The 24,115-nt window shown below is 39.6% G+C and overlaps 1 protein-coding gene across 1 annotated transcript in view; it reads left to right on the top strand.

The window, feature by feature from the left end:
- Positions 1-24,115, top strand: part of PLCB1 (phospholipase C beta 1) — a gene marked incomplete at its 3' end in the record, with an annotated part of 356,829 nt that overhangs the window by 251,752 nt on the left and 80,962 nt on the right. Inside the window, exons 11-17 of the mRNA XM_080341590.1 lie at positions 2,317-2,474; positions 5,981-6,063; positions 12,096-12,180; positions 12,663-12,840; positions 19,008-19,078; positions 19,677-19,773; positions 23,493-23,577. Coding sequence (XP_080197716.1) covers positions 2,317-2,474; positions 5,981-6,063; positions 12,096-12,180; positions 12,663-12,840; positions 19,008-19,078; positions 19,677-19,773; positions 23,493-23,577 — 757 coding nt within the window. The remainder of the gene's footprint in view (positions 1-2,316; positions 2,475-5,980; positions 6,064-12,095; positions 12,181-12,662; positions 12,841-19,007; positions 19,079-19,676; positions 19,774-23,492; positions 23,578-24,115) is intronic.

Below are 24,115 nucleotides of genomic sequence, written 5' to 3'. Positions count from 1 at the left end.
TGTCAGGTATTGATTCGGCTGATTATATTTTTTAGAAAAGCAAGTGTTTGTCAAAGTCTGTTTCTTCTTCTATATAGGGTGATGTGATACAGATATTATGGTATTACCGTAGATTATGTATAATAGAAGGGAATACATAATGCTTTCAGTTTCAGTTTTCAGTATTAAAAAATTGTTTTGTACTCAGGATATTAAAAATACCATCCTGGAAGTATTCCCTTTAGTGTCTGTGTTAGCACATTTTAGAACGCGTCTATTAAAGGGGTAGTTTGGAATAGGTGCAAATAGAGGCTCACACAACAGAAGTTTATAAATAATATATGCATAAAACATTTGAGAGCACATTCCTAATATTTCATATTTCAGGAAAATAAGCTATTGAGACTCTTAAAACATATGCTAGTGTTTTGCACTCTGACTGTTTTTCTGAAGATTGAATGCTTTGGAGGTTGAATATCCTCTTATCCTTAGCAGGAATCCTTCCAAAACGCCTGAGCCTTATGAATAAGGTAGTGTGGAAAGTGCCATACGGCAAGTGAGGCATGTCATGATTTACTTACACACTTTTGAAGGTTAAGGATCTTGTACTCTAAAAGGCTTATCAATAATAGCAGCCAGCAGTCTCTCAGGAAGTATAGTAGAGTTTATTAACCATAAAATAGTTTGTTAGTCCAAATTCCATATGCTTCGAGGGAAAAGAAAGACAATATGAAAACAGTTTTCTAAGTGAAGGTATGTTTTAGGTAGCAGAGTTCAGCTGATCCATACAACAAGGGCCAAGCTTTCATAAGCAGATGCTCAGGTAGGAATACACAGGAATGTGTGCAGCTGTACCCTGAGCCGTGCTCGTGCTTGTTTGTATCCTGCAAAGAAAAAGAGCTGCCGCTTATTCCAGACATTGGGCCTGCACCAGAAAGGCTTTTGTGTGAATAAAGATAACCTGCCATAATCAAAGGTGAAACACAGGAAAAAGTTCAGTAAACAAAAAAAAGAGACGTGTCACTTTGCCAACTCCATTTGGATTTTCAGAACCTTCCCGCACTGGCCAAATTCTTCTGTTATTAACATATATTTTCTATCAGTTCCAGCAGGAGCTGAGAAATCTTATGGATTTCAACAGGAGTAACGTTAATACTTTGTGGAGTATTTATGATTGCTCCAGCTCACAGAATGCGTCAGACGGAAATGGCAAACAGGAATTTTCAAATAGAAGAGTTTTTCTGTTGCAGCTTTTAATGGAAATTGAAAAACACAGAAAAAGTAGGCAATGCTATTTAGTGAAGCAAACCCCGAAACATGTAGTTCTCAGCATAAAACTTAAACACAGATCCACAGAGACAATAAAATGAGGATTAATCTGCATTTTATTATATGCAGTGTTTGTATGTCCTCCATCAGTGAAGAAGCTTCAGTGTATGTGAACTCCCTGCCTCCTTAAAAAGGCAGTGGATTCCCTTCAAGAAATCCAGGAAGGTCACTCGGGAAGTCTGTTAGGAAGCAGGAAACTGTGTCCATTTTCTTCACATCTAAAACAAACACTGAACTGTTCTGGTATCTTCACCTCTCTGCTGCAAGAGATTTTTGTTCATATGATTGGAGTCAATCCTGTTACAGCAGCTGAACAAACCCTGGCTGGTTATGCTTCCCTGGATACAACTGAACTTCTTTGTGGTGTTTAGTTTGATTTTAATACTTCCTGAGTTTGGCAAAAGCTGAGTTTTCCTTGTTTATATTTAGATTTATATTATGTCATTGTTGGAAACTGGTAGTTTAATTAAATTTCTCCCTACATAAGGCAGTATCACACCACGAAATTTATCTGACCAACTCAGTGTGGTGGTTAGTGTATTAAATATTGATTTGAGACCTAGTAATGGTACCATTAGTGACTGTGCAGGAGATTTGTTTTATCTTGTTTTAAACTGCATTGCATGTCATGAGAAAATGTGATCTTGCTGTCCTGAGTCGCCTCTGAATTTCACATTGCCCATCAAAGGATAATAAATTCTGTTAGAACTAAGCAGTTTTATTTTATTCATTTAGTTTATTTTTGTCTTAAATGTTGTCTGTCAGAAGTTTTTTAATTGGCCTCAGTTATTTCTCCTCACAGCAATTTAACTGCAGCAGAACCCAAACCATGACATTGACTCTAAGTCATTTCCATTACGTTCTTACGCTTTTTATATGCCTTTGAGTGATGCTCCTTTCAGCCGAGGGTAAAAGATGCTGTTAACTCTCATTACTATTAGATTATTTGTATTTATTCCTGGGGCCCAAAATGACTTTCCTTTCTTTCTTGTTGTTGTGCTGTCGCAGCTGGACAGCTGGCCGGTAACTCATCGGTGGAGATGTATCGGCAAGTGCTCTTGTCAGGCTGCCGCTGTGTGGAGCTGGACTGCTGGAAAGGGCGAACAGCTGAGGAAGAGCCGGTCATTACACACGGGTTCACGATGACAACGGAAATATCCTTCAAGGTACAGCAATCCAGCACGCTGCGGGAGTTGGCTTTATTTGGGACAGTTCTCGCCTTCCTCCACGGCAACTGGAGGAAAAGTGAATATATGATGTAACAATAGGCGCCATCTGGGGACCGGGCACAGTGCCTGGGTCCAGACTCCTGTGCACATCTCTGCATCAGGTCTCGTGAAGGGGGAGAAACAGGTAGACCACAGCCAAGGCTGAAGGACCAGGTATTGCCACTACAACTGGTTTTCAACAGTGTGGGCTGGATCTGCAGATGGGTCTGCAGCCAGGACCATAGGGAGGAGGGACTGGTTTGTTTTACAGCTCTGTAGCGTGCGGCAGGGAGAAGAACTGAGGTTGCCCAGCAATAAGCAATGTGTCAATTTACTCATTTTCTCTGCCAGGTGAATGGGAGTGGGATACAAAAGTGCTGAACTGAGGTGGGAAAGAGCAGCAGTTATAGAAATTTCTACAACTTACAAGCCTTTAAATTCGTATGAGCAGAAAATAGGCTACTCATGCCCAATCGAGCAGGTCCCATCCACTCATCATGATATTCACAATTTAAAAAATGAATGACAGTGTGCACAATGTTACCCTTATCCGTGATACTTGGGATTAGATTTTGAAGCACTGGAGGCCAAAAAAGAAAAATTAGTATCTTTGGAGAGCATGAACAGGGTATTTGTGGCATTCAGACCTTAAATATATCATCTGTATTTCTGATGTTCATCTTCCGTTTGCTTTTTCTATAATGAAAGGTAGAATCTATACCCTTAGCAATAACCTTAAATTGTTATCTTTTTGTTATTCTTAAAGATGTTTTTGATCCCAAGGTGTCAGAGGAGCAGGATGGAAGTGTTTTCCTGTAGTGTTAAGATGGGTAGTCAGCACAGCTTATAATGCTGCATCAGGATATCATTTTTGAAGTGTGATGAAATAATTCTTGTTCCTCTGAAATGAACTTGCCATGGAAATACATTTCTAGATTTACCTGTTTTCTCTGACTCTTCACTTACTGAGTTAATAACGGCAAAATGTAGAAAACAACCTTCTTGCACGTTTGTTATTAACTTCCCAGGTATGTTTATATGAAGCCAATTATGTTTATGTGAGTAGAGTTTGATTGCTGGAAGTTCCTTAATTAAGGAAGATAGCTCTTAACTCCTTTGGTCAAGAGCAGGAGTTTACAACAAAATTAATCTGATTCTTAAAAGGATCATTAGCAGGAATGAGGATTATCCCTGGTTATTTAGATGTGCAACCCTAGGCGTTGAGTTTGCCGGAGTGATATTAGAAGGTATTTTAAACCTACTCAAGAATATTTCATGTGTCATCCTTCAGGGCAAATAATTTTTCTCCACACGTAAAAAATATAAAAAGATATTGACTTCTGGTTTCTTTTCAAGACTGGAAGTGTGCTGCTTGCCTGAGGAGGAGCAGAATGATAGTGAAATAATGTGTCAGAAGTGTGCGAATCGATTCAGAGCGATCACTGGGTCTTAAATGCGGAGTCATTTATCAGCTCACGCTTTTGGCGTGACCATGGCACACAATGTTTGTGTTCAATCTGTCAGTTTTCAGTGCTCAGATAGGCTTTCAGAAGTGATAGATACTTCCCATCCTTATGTTGCTGGGCTTCTTGTGGGTTTTTGGTTGGGTTTTACCTTTCTTATGACATACAGGAATCAGTAAAGTTTTTCTCGGCTGCACATTGTGAGCTGCTGCCAGGGTGAGATCGTAAAGGGAGCAATTTTTTATGTCATAACCAGGAATCCTTGCGTATGTTCTTTATATATACCTCAGAGACCTGTTTCAGGTGAGTCATTCTGCAGCCAGAGTAAAGTGTGGAACTTAACGTGTTGTTCCTCTCTGACCACAGAGAATTTGTGTTTAGATTTAAATGCGGTGCAAGAGTGAATCACCAGCATACCTGTTTTTCCCCTGAACCGATGCTTGAGATTCTTATCCTCAGATTTCATCAGTGTAATCCTGATTTTACTCTTTCAGGTTATTTTCTGCACACATGCTAAATTTGATGCTTTTGTGCAGTTGAGGAGGCAGTTGAAAATAACTCTATGGATTTACTCCACAGCTGGAGCAGTGTGGAGGGGCAAGAAAGGCCTCAGGACTGCTTTGGGAAGTACCTTTTAGATCCAGTCTCAGGTGTTCCTAAGCCTTGCATGATGTTCCATAACCAAGGGGAGGGTACAGGTGGGTGGGAACCAAGATGATGCTCATGATCTGAGCTGAGAGCATCAACATGGGAGGACTCGATATTTGTAACCCAGTTCTCAGCACTGCTCTTCCCTTGTAATGGCAAAATTGCCTTGGAAGCTTTTGAGAATCCTACTGGTTCTGAACAGTGTGAAGGTGGTACCAGCACTTTAGTGATGGATTGGAGCTGGAAAGAAAGTGTACAGCAGGAATCGCTCCATTGTGTGTTCTCCCATGGGACAACTGCTGCATTAACTCTGCTTATTTCTGCTTTAATGAAGACTGGACATTTTCTTTCCTGGCTTGTGCTTTCCTTCCAGCCCTGGATTCTGCAACCCAGCATCAGAAGAATGTACCAGCAGCTCAGCTTTCGTTTTAGGAAGTGTATATATTACTGTCATGCTTCTCAATCGAGCCTTTAAAAGTACAGAAATGAACAAAAGGAATCCTCACAGGAGGCTTGTTTAAAGTAAATAAATCATCTAAGTTTTAGTCGTCCTTATGATTTGGGAGGGAGCAGGTTATGTGATCTTAGAAGCTCCAGAGTTTGAGTTTCTTATAAGCTCCAGTATTTGACAGCAGTGCATATGGAAAGTCTTCAGTGTTTTATAAGTTCTTTTGAAAAAAGGATTTGTATTCCAATAGGGAAACATTGAATAATTTGTAGCAGTGAGTGCATTACTATATGTGCACCCCAGTAAAATTAGTGTTATCAAACGTTTCCTCTAGTAGCTTTACAGTTGCCGTATTCCACCAGAGCTGAAAGGAAACTTCTACAGAAGTTTCAGTTTCTGAGCCCTCTGATAATTACTACACAGCCAGCAGTTAATGGATTTCTCATCAAAAAAGAGGGAACTAAAACTTGTGAGTCAGAGTAACTAAGGATTTTATGGGTATGTGCTTGAGCTGATGATATTTAGAAGATATGCATTTGTCAGAGCGTGTTTATTATTATGCAAAATAGTTCATGAAAGCTGTAGCTTCAGGCATGGAGCAACTCCACACAAAGACCAAGTTTTACATTTAAACTATTGATTTATACAGGCATAAGTCATTTCTTGAGAAATGCTGTGCTTCAGGCTCATCAGATGTTTTGGAGATTTGATTACAGTTCAGGTTGTAAAATCTGGTAGCTGCAAAAGCACATCCAGAGCTTTTTGGGATGTTTAGAATGGAAAGTCTGATTTCAGGTAGTTTGGGTGTGATTTCAGACCTCTTTGGGTCTTTTGTGTCTTCAAAGACCAAAATGTTGTTTCTTTAGAGATATAAATTTGTAACTGTGTGTATTTTGATTTTTTAGGAAGTAATAGAAGCTATTGCTGAATGCGCATTTAAGACATCGCCCTTTCCAATCCTTCTTTCCTTTGAAAATCATGTGGATTCGTAAGTAATTACCATGTTTTCCTGTATGGTGTTATATTTTTTATAAGTTCTAAGAACAGTATTACGTATCCGTTTGTGGCAATTCTATTGTATGTCGTGATCAACAGCTCTTACCCCCAAAAAACCCTGTATCAGCCTAAAGAATTGAGATGATCAGAATGAATCGGGCATGTTCTTAAACACCTTCCTGAATGAGAACTTCTTGTATGAACGAGTTTGAGTAATTGTGAGGCGAGTTCTGTTAACGTAACAGTCTCAGTGTGTCCTACTGGAATGTAGCAGGACTACATTAAAAAAAAAAAGACAATATTTCACCTGCTTCTGACCCTATTCTGTGCTATAAGCATATTCTGTGCACGGAATTTGGTCTTTTTCTCATGTGTTACAAGCAGAGGCCAGAACCATTGATTAAGGAGGGTTACAACATAGGAGGTATGAATGGCCAGGGACTGTTCTGTTTCTGACAAAAAAGACCAGTTTGCCTAAAAAAGGAAAAAAAATAAGTGAGAGCACTTCTAAATTTGTTTCTGTGATTTCTTATTATTGTCATTATCGTCATCATCATTATCATTATTATTATAATTATTATTATTGTTTTAGGTCTAATTTTTCTTTTTTTTTTTTCTTAAGTTTGACATTAGCTGTGGTTTTGAATATGGAGACCACATGGTTCAAAGCAGGGTGACGATGACACATAACATGTGCCTCAACTTCACTTGCCTTTTCCCCTTCTCATTTCTGCTGTGAAAACATTTTCAACCCTTCTGGGGCCAGTTTAGACTGATATTTTTTATTATTATCATTTTTAAATGTGAAATAAAAAGTAATATTTGGGGCAGCTATGAATGATTTAGTACAAATCTGAAAAGATGTTGGCACTTTTGTTTCTTGAAGAGGAAAAGAACTCCTTTGCATTGTTTTTGGAAGGACATACTTGTCATAAAGGAAGGAACTGGTAGAAGCTGTGCAAGAATGTTTTTAAGAACAGATGTGAAATACTGATCAAAAATGATGTAGGCAGAAGCGTTTAAACTCTTAGAGCTGACCTACACTACCTGTATATCTCAGTCTAAGTTGACACGGTCTTTTGGGGGGCAAATATGTGCTTGCTCTGTGCACATTTGAAGGCCACGTGGTTATGATTTAAACAGCTACCTGTTAAATCCTGCTTAGTTAGTTCTGTCTTACTCTGAAAGACCACACAGATACTGTATTTAATTTCTCTAATCACTCCATTCACTCCTTTCTTTTGGGTGTAATTTATATAACTTTGGATTTGCTTATGCTTGCGTACTGCTGTAGGTGTTAACTCATGGCACTTCCAAATACAATCTCTGGTCTTCAGAAAAGATCTGAACCATCATTCTTTAATGTATTCTATTTTGTATTCATTCCTCTATATTTGTTAAAATATACATTCACTGTGTTACTATAAGGCAGCGAAAAAGCAACATCCAATTTATTTCAACCAGAAGGGTTACATTTTTCTTCCTTTAAAGTCATTAAGACTTAAACCTTCAGCTGTTCCAGGGTGATCTGTTCTATTTTAGGAAAGTAAAGGAGTAAAATATGTATAAAATAAACTCCTGTCAGATGTAAGATGAAGTGGCTTGAAACTACAAGATGAAACACTAAAAATGAAAGGTGGTATGATACTGCAGGAATATGTCAAAAAGGGAACAGGGTTGCTGCTGCATTACACTGATCTTCGCAATTTGCCACACAGAAACCATTGGACCTTTCTCTGCAGAAAACTCCAGTCATGGAATAATGAATTCCTTCTAAGTGTATTATTTGGTGTCCTTTTCCATGCACTGCTATGACACTGGGTTTTAGCAAAGCAAGTCTGCAAAGACAATATCAAGTGTTTTCTTTCTGAGGCTTTATTGCTATTTATTATTTTCTGCCACAGTAAATCACCAGATTAATGTGTATGACTTCTGATTTTGCTTTGGATGAAAATAATTTCTAGTTATTTTACCAACTGCTACAATTATCCCTTCATTTCCTCACCAGTTGCTAGAGAAATCTGCAATTAGTCATGCCACTCACAGGAACCTTCATTTCATGGAATGCTCCTTTTGTGGTTTTGCTTGGTTGGAACGTTGTTTTTCTTCTAGATCTTAAAGATGGACTTTGCCCCAAACATTAACAAAACACGTAAAACGTTTTTATAGAATTGCTGTCAAACAAGTCCTCTGACATCAGTTCCTACTTTAGGGTGACCAAATTTTTCTTCAAGCTACAAGAGTTGGTATTCACGTGTGAAACGCTAGTCCTGCTTAAATCACTGGAAGTTTTGGCATTGGCTTAAACAGAAACATGTGTTTAGCCTGTGTTCTATATTCGTGGCTTTTAAACAAACTGAGATTATCAGAGGTAAATAAGTCGTACAACACCACCATAGATGTGACAGTGTTCATCTCCACCGGACACAAAATACAATTTTTCTTCCTTCTGGTTCATGTCCATGAGAATATTTTTGATGTTTTTTGGCCTACCTAGAGAACAGATGATTCATTAGCACCTAGTGTTAATCATCTCATTGTGCTGTCTTTCAGTGTTTCTCCTAGAATGGCTCCTCTCTAATATCTTTACAGCATATGAACAATTTTCACTTCCTTTACCATTCCTCCAGTGTTGTATATTCAGTCTTGCCTGTTTTTATACAATAAAAAGTTTAGAAAAACAGGCAAGCTTCTAACTTTTAGAATATATAAAATACTGTGTACGCCATTATTTATATTGAAGGCAAAACATGCACACTGAAAAAAAGATGATACTAAGAAAAGATGTGGTTCTATCAAGAAATAGAAAAGTGCCCTGAAAATGTTGAAAAGACCTCAAGAAGACCTTGACGTTTGGAACTGGGCTTGCAAGAAGATAAGCAATCTGCAAATCTGAAAGCAGACACTATAATTAGAACTCCACTGATGACATAGCAAAAAGGTTAAGTGATCCTTGAGCAGTATCCATATAAGATTGCTTCCAAGATTACATTTAATTACAGTTATTCATATTGCTGGTTTCTTGCTGGAATTGTTATTTCAGATATTAACAGGATTTTTATCACTTTTTCTTCCTGCACTTTAAATTATTTTCGACTCTTCTAGGAAGCATCTGTGCCTTTGTTTTATGCAGAAGTGATGATATAATATAATGTTAGGAACAGTAGTTGTGCAGTAGTGCCAAAGAGCATCTGTAATTGACCTTCATAATAGACATAATGCAAACACAGTAAAACAAAATACAAGCAATGGTAATGAAAACATTTTCTAAAGATCTTTATATTTCCATATCTCCAGGTATCATGTTCCTACTTTATCTTCCTTTGCCCTGGTATATTTTTGGGATATATATATATATAATTAGTCTATGTGCTACCTACCTGTGTCTCCACAGAGAAAATCATAAAGCAGATAAAGTCAGCTCTTTTGAGACAATCAATTTTCATTACAATACCTGAATGCTGAGAGAATTTCTAATAACATGAGATGTGGACCAGGAAATACCTGTTTTTTTTGTTCCGTAGCACAAATGGGGAAAAATGTTAATGTAGAGAAGCTGGTATTTCAGTCTGCTCTGGTTCATAGTTTTGAAAGAAGGGAGAATGAAAATCAACTGATATTCCAACTTCTAAAATACTATAACCGTAACACATGATCTGTATTGTTACTAATGATCTATCTCTTGAAACTATATATATATGTATATAGTTTAGAGAGAGACACAAAAAATATGACTTGGTTGAATGCTGGTGCTCCTAAATATTCTTTATTCCCTCTTTGGAGCTTTTCAGAATCCCTGTACATATAGTCCAGTTCACAAAGACAGGTAATTCTGTAATGTCAGGATTTCCTACTTAGGCCTTGTCCACTACTGCAAGATTATTTTTTTTAGTATTAAAAACCATAAGTTTTTCACATAATTTTCCTTCTTTCTGCCTCTGGGATGCTGTGACATTGGAATTTATAGGCTGAACCAAAATAATATTGCGTTCCATTTTTCTCTTTTGCAAAAATGAAAGTTCTCATTGTACGCTCTCTGAGGTAAATATCATTAAACACAGAAGGCCAGAAGAATTTGTTCTAGTTGTGGCAATAGTTTGCAGTTTATTAGGTTAAACTCTTGCATATTTTTTTTTTATTCCTATTGAGAGTTCCTTTTGGAATTGACGTGCCCATTTTAAAATAATGGTGTCACATCTAATTACTACCATTTCAATAATTGTGCTCTTTTGATTCAAGGAAATGTCCTTTGAACTTTCTGGAGCCTAAGAGCGTGGGTCTATTCTAAATATACACTGATCAGAAGACTGAAATAAAATTCACTCTAGTGACCCCTAGACTTAGAGCAGATATGCAGTCTGTTTGCTTGCTAGAGTGAAATGTCTTTATTTTCCATGGTAGATGGTGATTAGAAATAGCTAAGGCGCTGTCATAGCCTGAACCGTTCTTCCCATCACCTTCTCCCTTGTGTCTTCTTAGTTCCACTGCCTTGCTTGTCTTCATCTTCATTTTCCAGCCTCAGCTAAAAGTAGCTCTTAGCTTTTTTTGCAGAATTGGCCGCACGCAAAACAAAGCATTGATGGAACGCCGTGCTGGTTTGAACCACATGCAGCACTTGTGTAGCTTTGTGGAATGATTTAAATTCTCCTTGCAATATGTTTTGTCAATGCCTGAGCTAATGACTAGTTCACCCTGTATCTGCTTCAAGGGACATCCAGAATGCTGAGCTCGGGGAAATTACATTTCCTGATTCCAGTGCCACCCAGTGTTTATCTCAGCTCTGCTTTGGCCTTGCTGACCCCAGAACAGCTCCGGTGCCAGGAGCTCAGTTGGCCACTGGTGACAAAGTAGACACAGCGGTGGTTGTACTCTTAGTTTGCAAGAGAAAAATAAGCCCTCCTTTTATTTTTTCCTATATACCCAGCTTTATCTTGCCGTGAAAAATAGCTCCATGGTAACATAACCCCTTATACTGTTCATGTATTTTCTGTGATATGCAGATCGTAATTAACAGTAGTTGAGGAAGTTATATTAAGCAATATAAACCTGTCCTTTGATTGAGGCTTCTATCAAAAAAGGAAGCTTTCAAAGATACCCAAGCTCAGATGTTACAGGTTTTAAATAGGCACATATAACAAAAATACACAGTAGTCTAAAATTAGAGAGTGACTGTAGCACTGAGCTGCATCTAAGGTTATTTGAGTAATATCTCTGAGCAGTATAATCTGTCTTCAGTCCTAAAACTCCCATCACTGATGTGCAGGAATTATTTAATTCTCTGGTTACGCTTTGGGAAAATTTATTATGAGTAGAGTTTACCGAGGTTCAATTTACTTCTAGAGGATGTCATGAAAACCGCTGAAGTAATTTACGGTATAATTTTAACTAAAATTTAGAATTTGGTTTTAAAAAAGGAATCTGATGCAGCTTTGCTGGTTTTGAGCCCCAGGTAATGTCACCTGCTCCTTCTTCTGTGTGGTTGTGCCCCATAGACACATGGGGTGGTGTTAACAGAGACACCGGCACAGGAGATGGGTCTCTGTGTTACTGGGTTGGGATTTATGCCTCTGCTTAGGTATGACAAAAAGAGAAAGAAATCCAGGTGGGGTCGTGGGGGTGAGAGGGATGCTGGGCGTGTGTATAAAATAATATAAGGAGGAAAATATGTAAACTCTGAATGAAACAGTTGCTTGAAAGAGGTGAGTTCATGTAATAGTTATTTTCCAAAACTGAAAACTTCATTTTTTAGTTTTCTACTAAGTGCATGGAAAAATATACCTCAATGTTAAAATTTCAGTTTCACTATTATTCGATTGACTAATGCCTTTCATGTATGATCCTTTTGATAAGCTCTATCAGAGGAATCAGAATAATTGCATGATATACCTAGGTCTCTCTGAAAAAGTCACAGCAATTGTATCAGAAAATTATATCTAGTTCAGGGATATTAGATGTTCCATTACTGCTGCTTTCACTCTGTAACATTAACAGGAATCATTTATTTCTTTCTTTTCTCTCCTTTAGTCCTAAACAACAGGCAAAAATGGCAGAGTACTGCAGATTAATATTTGGAGATGCACTGCTTATGGATCCATTGGAAAAATACCCGGTAATATGGTTTGGTATTTATCAGATCACAAATACCTGTGAGAATTTTTATTTGTGTGTTTCAGTCCTGTGTCATTCTTCATATACAGCCTTTCAAAACAGAGTCTGTAACCAATGTGAGCTGTTGGTGACCTAAGCACATCATTTCTGATGCAGAGATTATTCCAATACAGTGAATTGTAATCTGCTAAATGCAATTGATTCTCATAGCTGCCATTTTATAATGTGTTCTTTCATATTTGAACTAATACTTATTTCGATTATTACTGTAGACATTTCATGAGGCGTTTTTCTTTTCTTCTTAAGTGCCCTCAGTAGCCCTGTTTCATTTAATGTTGAGATTACCTCTAGTGCAAAATACGTTTCGTTTTAACAGGGCGTATGGAGGTTACAAAATTATCTTGCACCATGTGGGCCCTAAGAAATTGCCATAAGCTCATTTCTTTTGTTGTGGTAACGAATTTCTCTTCCTTTTTCCTCCAGCTTGAACCTGGTGTTCCTCTTCCAAGCCCCATGGATTTAATGTACAAAATTCTGGTGAAGAATAAAAAGAAGTCACATAAGTCTGCAGATGGAAGTGCAAAAAAGAAGCTCTCGGAGCAAGCTTCCAACACATGCAGCGATACTTCTAGTATGTTTGAACCTTCCTCCCCTGGAGCAGGTATGAATTGAATCGACAAATCTATTTCTTCCTAAAACACAAGTGCTTAATTACAGCTGTAATCCAATCCTTTTACATTGCTCTAGTACGGTAAAGGTGCACCAGCGTGGGTCTTAGGAGAAAACAACGCTAAATGTTGTTGATTCAGGAGTCTGAGAAGGCCGGCGGCTGAGGATCACTGACAGAGTGACCTGAAGCTCAGTGATGCGTACTAACATTTATCTGCGCTGCTTTGAAAGCAGAGCGAGCTGCCAGCTCCTCCGCCCTTGGGTGCCTTTTCTGTGTGTCCAAGCTCAATTCCAAATGTAAATGTTGTTCATGTTGTCTCCAAGATGTTTCTACCGTTTGGTGCCCTTTCGGACTTAACCCATTGCACAGGAGAACTGCAGTGGTTCTGCAGTGGCTGAAGTTTTCGGGTAACTGGATGAGGTATCTGTTCCTCAACCTACTGTTGTCTTGCATTAGTTGGGAACACATCACAGACCTCTACGCAAAGTGCTGTAAAGACATTCTTCTGTTCTAGAGACAGAAACAGGCAAAAATAATACTGCAAACAAGTACTTGTTGCCATCAGAAATTGTAGGGAATATAGCCAATGAAAAACAGTGTATTACATTTGGCTTGTTCATTATTAGCAGCATTTTTAAAATTAGAAATTAAATAGAAAAGTTACTATAATTTAGTGCGTATATTCTGCAAATGCCTGTGGGATCTGCAAGGGACCGTTGTGAGTGTTGGTATGCAGAGGTTAGTAAGAGATGGTCTTTGTCCTGAAGAGCTTAAAACCTGACTAGAAAAGACAAAGAGAAGCACAGGGAAAAAGATGAAGGATTTGCTCTGAACCACAGGAGTGGATTTGCAGCAGGACAAACAACAAAATCTACATATCCCAATTCCCAGCCCAGTGTCTGTTCCTTACACTAGAATTTCTTCTTCCTATTAAGACTGAAATTTTGCATTGCTAAGGGCATTGACATTTATGCCCCAGTAGCAGAAACCTTATAGAGCAAATTGAAAGTTCTACTGGTATATAAGTTCATTACTATTTGCCATTAAATAACCATTTTCCATTGTTTGTAATTTTTTATAAACTCTGATTAACTGAGCTGAAAATTTTCATGCTGGCAATTTGCCTCAAGCTGAATTAAAAAATAAAATAAACCCTGCTGTATTTGTGGATAACATTGTTTATCCTATAAGAAGCAATGGAGGAGTTTTCAACCACTGTGTTAAGAACCTTCCAAAAGGCCATGCTTGGATTTCAAAGGAAGATTCATCCTGGTGTCAGGAATGATTTAATACTGTCTTCTTGATTTGCTGTAGACAAATCCCAAGCAACAGAAAGATAAGCGTGTGTATGCCAGCTGACTCCTTTCCAACACTTGAAATCAAACCTGGTTTCCTAACTCTACATTTTTGTTACCAGCACATAGTGAGACCTTGGTGGCAAAGGATATGTCTTTTGCTATATGATTTCTTCGGAGTGCCTGATCTGCATAGAGGGTAACAGGTTTGTGTTTCAGGAGCCTCTCTATGAGCTTTTATAGGAAAAGACCTGGGCTGTGAATGTAGATGTTGATGATGATGCAAGGCAGGGGGTCAGTCCAATAATAGGGTGTATGATTTTACAAATTAACTGTGAGTATTATATCTATATTCCCTATATAACAACCTCTGTTAACTGGAGATTGCAAAGATGAACACTTACAAATTAGAAAGAGCTAGAACTGAGATGGCAAAATTGATGCGGTCTCTTAGTTCATGTGTGACTGCCAAAATACATTACTTATAATCCTTCTGTCAGCCATTGTTTCTCCTTGAGGACACATGCCTCTTTTGGAAAATGCAGTTAGTCGATATTTTTTCTCTCTCTGTCATTCAATACTTGATCCCAGATCTGGCATCTTCATCTTGCAGTGCGTTACTGTGGGGGTATCCAGGCTCCATAAGAGCACTTGACAAATGGCAGTGTATTTATCTGAACAATACCTGTGGGACGTGAAATAATATTAAGCCAATTTTATCTAAGGACAGCCAAGTCTGAGAGGGCTTAAGAGCAGTTTAGGAGTAATTGACAAGGAACATCCAGGATCTGATCTTTTTAAGAAGACTTTGAATTTCTAAGTATTCAGAGCGCAGCTCCAGAGGTTTCAGCTACAGCTATGAGCACACAGCATTTCTGGAAATCAGATGCCAGATTTCTCTTTGTGAATGCTAAAATAAAAATATTAACCATTTCATAAGGCCACTGTGGCAAGACCTTGTGAAGAGCGTGGTTCCATAGGGCAGTGATCAACAGTCCCCATGACACCCTTCTTTTAACCGCCTCGTTCCTTATGTGCATCTCGTATCAGCAGCGTGTATTGCTGGAGCAATGCAAGCATTATGCTCCTCGATACCCAGTACTAATTACTTTCTGGAGCATAAGAGTAATGCAATTAAAGACTCACTAAAGGGAGCCTCATTCTTAACATTTCTTAGCATTGTTTCAATGCTCCAACCTTAATATAATCTTTACATTTGGTAAGTTGGGCGTATTATTCAAATAACCGTATTGTATAGCTCCTGTAAGAATTATTGCTGATCTCCAGGAGAAAGTTATGCTGATTTAGCCTTCTTGCGATTTTAAATTAGCTTTTTCACAGCGGTGCAAAAAACATAGAGATTCGTACTTGAGTTGACAGCGTCACTGTGTCTCACACTGCATGAGGTCATATTTAAACCCAAATAAACCACTCTTTTGATGTGTTTATAAAGCATGCCATGTGAAAGCTAGGTGACGGTGATATAGTAGTGATAATTAAAAAAAGAAAACAGATTGGCTTGCAAGGTATTCGTGAAAGTGATATAAAAAGTAGCTTCAGTAGGGTATAATATCTGCCAGTGGCAAAAGCTTTTCTAAAGTTACAGCAAAGCTGGCAAAGCAGAAGAATTTGAGATAACATTTGTGAGGTGGATTGTCATTTTGGTGAACAAGCATCTGGGACCTGGTTCTTTTAGCACAATGAACAGACACAAGCAAGATTGTCAAAGAAGTTAGATTACACTGCAAACAGAACAGTGGCAGTTCAGCAGGTATGTACCAACACTGGGCCTATACTGGAAACAGCCCAAACTTGCTAATTGAACAGTATTTAAATTGTCAAGTAGATTGTTATTTCCTCATTAATATGATGACATTTTTGTCGGAGTAGTGGGTGCTGCAAGGGAAGAGTTGCAGGAAGAAAGAGAGAGCGGAATTGCCTCCATGATTTCATGGTGACTAAATAGAAAACTGGATAACGAGTTGTAGGCTTGATGTGTGCAGATGCATCAGTACGTTGGTGCTGCATGCCAGCTGAGACCATGGCGCACTGTTACGAAGGACACTGTTTTAGCAAACCGAATAAAGTTCATTTTTTCCTTTTTAAAAATCAGCAAGTGCTGATGGTACAGCCTGTGGAAAAAGCAAAAGGTGATTTCCCTCCCCAGGATGCTGATGGCTGCCTAAATGTTACAGAGCTAACAAGCTGCGCCAGCAAGTACCACATTTATCATCTATTCGGGCTGTTATTTTAAAGGAGTCTGCAAAAGCAGATTACCAGATTCTTCTGAATTTCAAGCAATGTATAACCTTTAGTTTCATTAGGCTCTCAATATCTGTCATGCTGCTGAGGCATGGTGAGAATGGATAATATTTAGCTCTCTGCTTCCTCAACCCGTGGTAACAGGGATTTGGCTTGTCATTGCCAGCTCTCCTCTCCTCATCATCTTCCATTCAGTGTTACTGTGTTGAACCCCTCACCCCATCCACTGGGATTCAGCCTCCTTTGTCTACTTCTCATGTTGCCTCATGAGCATTTTTATTCCTTCCTCACGCTGCCCCTCTCACCAGGGGCAGCTCCTTGAAAACATCCTTGAAACTGCCCCATTACTCCACTAAGAAGTTTCCTGTGCTCTTCTGCCTATAAGCAGTTGACAGTATCTGCATTCTAAGTTACCTGTTGTGGCAGGGAGCGAAATATTTTCAGTTCTTGATGTTCCTCTGTCCATGAGCAAGCTGTTCTCATACATGGAGGGCAAACCCTTGGAGCAGGGCTCTCCATTTTCACTGTACTTGTATGCCACACAGCATGGAGTGGTCCTGTCCTGACCTGGGTTTGTAGTCCCATCTAAATGTGAATAATAATTATACCATTACAGGTAGTTGTCCTTTAGACAAGTTCACACGTACGTACTAGACTTGACCTGCGGCACAGCTACATATCCCAGCCCACGTGCGTTGATCATTCACGGTGTCTGTGCCATCCTGGGAATGGGTAAGAGTGATGGCACAGGGCTGATCTCACCGCTGCTGCAGGAGGGTGAGCGTGAAGGTGTCCACAGCACAGACATCTCCTCAATCTGGCCAAGGTTTGCTCTGACTTTGTGTCCCAGCAGTGTAATGGGAAAAGAAGGTTGGGTTTGAGCACAGGACCGTGCTGCTGGGTGAAAGGCAGTGCAGATGTAGTCATACTTTCTAAAATACTAATTTTAATTCTGTGTTTGCAATCCTGTGTATTATTTGTCCTGGTTTTGCTGTCTGATGCAGAACTTGAAAATGAGATCTAATCTCCTTGGGAGTTTTCTTGTTAAATATTTTAAAATAAATGAATAATGTGTTGCATACTTTCCTCCCTGGACACTTCTAGCAAGAACAAGCCATCATCGACCTGGTATCTCAGCAGTGCACACTGGCTGTGTCTGACCATGTCCCCCTTTTTGTGGACTACGCAAAGTGTTATTTTGTCAGTCTGGTTAAATCAGTTGAGAGCTTCCCATCCAAAGACTGTCACTGCAAATCCTGGGAGAGCTTGGCCATCTCTTCACAATGTGTTGAGGTTCCCTGAGCCATCCCTTGAGCCTGTTGAGCAATCATGTTATTTTCTTCAATGAAATGTTCGTGAATAAAAGCCTGACATTTCAACATCTGCATCTGGAAGGAGGCGCAGCCTGGGTAGTCATCATTTGGTTGTGAAAGGCACACTCATTATTTAAATCATATGTGCTCTCCATGTTCACAAGGGACCCACTGGGCATGATTCAATCCTGCTGGAACAAAGAGGAGTTTCTTTATTGACTCAGTGGGCTTTGGATTAGATCCTAAATTGACAGGAGGAACCAAGACTGAATTACCATTCTCTGGAGAGTACGGGAATGCTGCACAGTGGTTAGATTTTTGTGCTGCCAAAATAAAATTGCCACTGCTGAAAGCAAGCTGAAAGGTTTGTGGAGTAAAATCTTCAGGGAGCATTGTCAGTCTTACAGGTGTGGATAGGTGACTGCAGTGGAAGTTAAACCTTCTTTTCCAGAGTCGTCTTAAGTTACGCAGTGTATAGTTTATGACAGCCAAATCCACAGGAGAAGTTACAAAAGAGAAAGATAAGATTGATATTCTTTAGTGGTTTAATTTCTGGTGCAACCAAATCAAAATATTTTGGAGGTGAGGGGAGGCATTCCGTAATTAACAATAAAGAATGTGTCTTGCCTATAGGAATTTGATGAGTACACCACAATTGGCAACAAGGCATAAAATGTGGTTTATTTGGTCCCATTTACTCCATCAGTACATTTTGAGGGAAAGGATGAGCCTCCTGCATAATCTTTGCGTTGTTTGGTTTGCACTGCCCTCAGCCGGTGTGTGTGAGCTGTGCCGGCATCAAGGCTCACCTCACTGGGATTGAAGTCCAGCTGATGCTGAGTCTCATCCATTTTCATGCACGGTTTCTTCACTGAAGGTTATGCAGGGATCCTGCAACAGAGAGGGAGTATGAACTCACATCTCAAACCCCAGGGCTGTGCCACAAGCATGAGAACATCCCTTCAGAGTCGTTTGTGATACTGTTCCTACACGCTGTGCACACTGTGTGCACCACAACGCTCTTTCCTCAGTGCCCATGATTTCTAAACACTGAGCATCCAGCAGCTGCAAAGGAAGAGCTTTTGTTTGTTTGGACAGCAATAAGTTATCGGTGCTGAGGATGGATTAATCTCTGGAGACAGTGTATTTGCTTTGTGCAGTGACAAAAAGCACATATATAATGTAGTCTTCTTTAAGCAGTGCTACTTGCACATCTGTATCGAATTTACCGCTGGTGTTTGTAACTATTGCTTCAGCCAGTAATTATCTTCTGCTTAAAACTTTTCAGGAGAAGCAGAGATTGAGAGCGATGATGATGATGACTATGATGATGACTGTAAAAAGTCGTCGATGGATGAAGTAAGGGTGTAGATATGTTTTGCGGTGATGGGTCGGTTCCAGCAGTTGTGGGTTGGCTTGTGTTACGAGGACTGGGACTACCATCTAGTGGAGAAAGGACGGCAAAGCACTGGGAAACACAACACCAACTTCCTGAAGTTGGTTGTTAATTGGTTTGGAAGCACATCTTTGCTTTGTGTATTTATGTTTTCATTTACTGAAGAATGAGAATTAATAGCACCACAGCTAATCTGTTTTAGACAACTGCTTGTGGTGTATTTAGCATTGTTGGTAGAAAACTTGACATCAAAAACTGATTATTTATCAGACAGTACTGATAAATGTACTCAGCACTATGCATGGGTAAGGGTAATTCAGTCCCATCCCTAGGAGTCACATAAAAAGCATTAATACAGCAGAAGTTTAATTAAACATTGACATTTCATAGTAAATTTTCTTCTTTACTTTGTGGATTTCCCTGTGTGAGGCATTGACTTCACTAAACTGGGATCAATGCAAGATATCACAGTTGATAGAAAACTGGGCTTTGGTTATTGATGGCCTCTGATGGCCACCGTCAACAGATCAAAACTGCAGCGTCTTCCCTTCTCTGTCCTAGGGTACTGCTGGAAGCGAGGCGATGGCCACAGAAGAGATGTCTAACCTGGTGAACTACATTCAGCCTGTGAAGTTTGAGTCATTTGAAGTGTCAAAAAGTAAGTAAGCTAAGCATGAGCAACGTCTTATACTGGAAATTACCTCGCAAGTGTTTGGAAGGAAGTTCTGGAGAAATGCTACTTGGCTTCCTCTCAGTTAGATACAGGCTCGCCGACAGAAAATGTTCCCTTGGTATCCAGCCAAATAAATCCATATTTACTTTGAAACCTGCATTAGTCTAAATATCAAACTTTATCAACAGTAAACATGGTGCCATTTCAAAAGCATTTTTGAAAATGTACTTACATCGTCTTTGTTGTCCATGACTGAAGAGTAATTTAAGCAGTTTGAGAAAGGTGGTCGTAAATATTCCTTCAGGTTGAGCAAGTGCTTTATAGTTTATCTCTGGTACTTTTATAGAGGATTCAGTGTAAGCAGAGTCCACCCTTTCCCATATGCAGATTCACTCGTTCCTGCCTCTGTGTGTTGTATAGAAAAGGCCGTAATTTCATCCCCTGCTGGCTTTTACAGAAGATGCCTTGCTAGGAATGCACTCAGTGGCATCCTCAATAAACACTGCAGCATCTTTTCCTTTCTTGGTGCAGAACCCCCTACTGTTTGCCTGCCCTTTTTCACTTTGTTTTGACAAGTTGCAATGTGCTCTTGGAGCTTTTTAGTTAAAGAAGTGTGTAGCATTTTAATTTTTTATGCGTTTGTGGAGGCCTTGCCAGAGGACAGGTAATTGGTTCCTGAGTCCATTTCCACATACAAGATTTTGCATTTACTCATCGTGAATAATAAACATATAAGAAGTTATCTACCTGTTCATTTGTATGCGGGTATTTATACAGATGCACACATGAGCATTTCCAAAATCATGCAGAGAGGTATGCTTGTTCCATATAGTAGTGTCCCTTTGGATGTTTGTAATCTCCTCTAGCTCTAATGGGAATTACAAGAACACAGGGAAAAGGATATATTCCTTCTGGAAAGGGAGCCATGTGAATCCTAGCAGGGCAAGCTGATACAGCTGGTATAAAATTGTCTTGTGTAGATTTATTCTGTTCACGTGCTTTTCCAAGTTCCATCTTTTGTAAAGAACTACAGATTTTATCCTAAATCTTGATGTGACCTTTGATCAGTCATACTGTTTCCGCGAACTCATAAAGTTAAGGGATTAGTACGTCTGGTCTTTGTGTCAAAAAGAACCCCATCATGTGGTAAATGTTAAAGCAGTGGCCTTATGTGGTAAATGTTGGTGGCTGGTTAAAGCAGTGGGCCCTATCGCATGACTTGTGACTTCTGAGCTTAGTCCTGGCCTGGACTCACTGCTGGACCTTCAATAAATTCAGTGGAGGTGAGTTGAGTGAAGAAGGAATTAAATGAGGATTGTTTTTCCATTTGCTGCCTATCTAGTTGTTACCCAAATTTTATTTTTGTTCACCTGACTTTGTTTCCCTAAGTGTAGAGTTCCAAAATGGTTTTTATACAGTTTCATCTTTTCAGTGTTACCGCAGTTTTCTAATTTAAAATTTTCTAATTCAGAATTTGTTTTTATTTGTGATCCTGGCTTCTGTAGTGATAAAAGCACCTCACTGTTTCTGTCGTTTACACATTACAGAAGTGCATTTTCTGGTCTTGAATCCAACTTGTTAACAGAAATGTTGAGCAGCACTGGATCCGTAACTGTCCCCTGATTGCTCTGACTAGATATGTTCCCTTTCTCTGACAGCAAGTAGCTATAACTGTAATTTTTCAAGTCTTTCAGGCAGTTTCTCAATGAGTTTTTGTTCACTCCATGGTGACTTCCTTCTGATAAGATAGCACAGTGTAATGTATCACAAGAGAGAAATGTGTCTCCTGCATGGTGTTCTCTTCAAAGAGCAGTTTTCTTAATCCTCTCCAAATACTACAAGGAAATAATTGTTCTTATTTTAATTAGGAGTTTGATTAAGCCCTGGACATTTAGTAACCAAGACATTTAACAGCTGCCAGTTCTGGTTTCCTACAGATGCTTTGCTTCAAGCTAAGGCTGAGAGATACAGTATATTACTACAACAGATTCCAGCACCTATATTCTAAATAGAATAAAACCGCTGTATGTGTGTTGGTAGTGCCTTCCCATTAGTAAGGATGAAGTAAGAATAATCTCAGTGCCTTAATGTGGAGGTGAGCTGGCTGGAATAGAGTCTGGAGAAAGCGAGGAGATTGCTTGTTGGGAAGGGAGTGGGAGGAGAGCAGCCTCTGGGGAATCTTTTGCCATTAGAAGATAACAACTATGAATAATGGCAGTTGAATGATCGTTGCTAATTAGAATTAGGCAACACAATAAAGTCTGAGTCTCAACTCTCCTAGGGGGGAAGAATCACTTTTGGAACTCCACCGTCATCCTCTGACTCTTCAGCATACACTGAGAACAGTTTGTAGTTCACAAACTGGCAGCACATTTTCCTCTCATATTGGCCCAATCTAGTTCCTCACTTCTTTGGATCCACTGCTTCCTTTTTGGCTTCCCGTAAGGGAAGCGCCCACCTGTTTCTGTCCTGCTTCTCTCTGCAAGACAAGTGCTTTTCTTCAGTTTTATCCCTCTCCTGCAGCTTCGCAGTTTGACTTCAGAGAGCCAGCCAGGCTGGCCTCCTGGCCATCCCTCAATTACTGCAGCACATTTGCTTCAAAAATGGGATGAGGGCAAGCCTTTTCTCTGCTTTACTGTTTGTTTTCAATAAAGTGATGAGGCTGGAGAGTTCATGTTATAGCACAGGCACTGTTTCAGAGCGGTGCTGAGATATGTGATGGATATTACCTCCCAGCGCCAGGCAATCTACCCAGCTGATTGTGATAAATTGGCAAGCTGTCATTTTACAGATATCTTTTGTGCAAAAGTGTAAAGGAAAATATACTGATGCTAGAAGGGTCTTGCCTTAGGCTCTCTGCTACAGCATGTCGCATGGGTACATTGAAGAACTGTGCACATATCAGGCAAAGATGAGTAACAAATGATAAATTAATATTCAGTCCCACTGAGTTACAAGCTTAGAATGAGCTTTTCCTCACTGCCAGGTCAGAAAGTTTGACCAAATTAAAGAGGTCATAGAAGCTCCATATCAGTCCAGGGTTAGGTCTGCAGACCTGCTGGGACACAGGAGGGTATCTTCAGGCTCAATTAGATAGCGATGTTTCCATGGCTGTTTGAGACAGATGTGACCTTACTCTGACATACTGAAGATAACGAGAAGTGCTGTAGGCGCAGCTAGCGCACTGCTTAGTTTAATCTGATACGGGCATTAGTTATTATAGCTTCAGCTTGGCTAAGAGCCCTTGCATCTGCCTGCAAAGACTATCTGGAGATCCAGCAGCACCCTCTGCGTTCCCCACAAAAGCTACTGTATTGCCTCCGCGGCTCACCTGTGAGCTTTGAGCTCTACCTTCAACTATATCAACAAGGTATTTTGCAAGCAAATATGAGGGATTGCTGTGTGTGCACTGAATTTCTGTTGCCGGCAGCTGGAACGGCAGCAACCTCAGGCAGTACCAATGCCCTTAATTTGGGCAGCGCTCCTGCAAGTTCAGACCGAGCCCTTGAGTATGTTCAGAGCGAGCTCACTGCTGTCAGCAAACAATTGTATACATAAATTCTTTGAGATCAAGGTGAAATGAGCTGGTGAACAGCAGGTGGGGTTAGGGGGCTAGGACTAAACCAGTATATATCAGCTCATGTATCACATATGATTTCATGCTCTAATGTGTCGCTGTTTTTATTTCCCCTTTAAACTTCCAGAACGCAACAAAAGTTTTGAAATGTCTTCCTTTGTGGAAACCAAAGGGCTTGAGCAACTTACGAAGTCTCCTGTGGAATTTGTGGAGTATCCTTGACTTTCAGAAAGCTGCTTTCTTAGCCCTTCTATATCTGAGAACTGTTACAGGGCTTTATTGACATTTGGAGACAGGAGCTGGGGAAATAGGGAACCCCAATGAAATTTGTAGATTTGACTGTCTTCCTAGATAAATTAATTGGAATGAGTTCCGATGAGCTAATTTAAAAGCTGACATGAGTCCTTGTGCTGTGGACTAGGACCAGAGGGAATAGGTATAAACTACATATTGAACACCTCATACTTCATATTCTCATTGTTACATTTATCATCCTATATGAGGTGGTATGAGTTATGGTGAGCAAATTGTCAAAATGTGACTGATGGTTTTTTGCAAAGTCCCAAGAACAACCTTGCTTTCCCATCATACCTCTAGTTCTAAGAGCACTGAGCTGTTTTATTGCCACACATTATTTTTTTCCTTTAGTTTTTTTTTAATAACTTTAAAAGAAAAACTAAGGAGCATTCTGTTTAGACCTTTTGATGTTTCTTGATGTATCTCGTCATGGCTGCAGTTAAGAATGAATGG

This window comes from Nesoenas mayeri (assembly GCF_963082525.1).
Source record: "Nesoenas mayeri genome assembly, chromosome: 3".
NCBI classification, from domain to species: domain Eukaryota; kingdom Metazoa; phylum Chordata; class Aves; order Columbiformes; family Columbidae; genus Nesoenas; species Nesoenas mayeri.
This window is presented reverse-complemented; position numbering and strand designations above follow the sequence as displayed.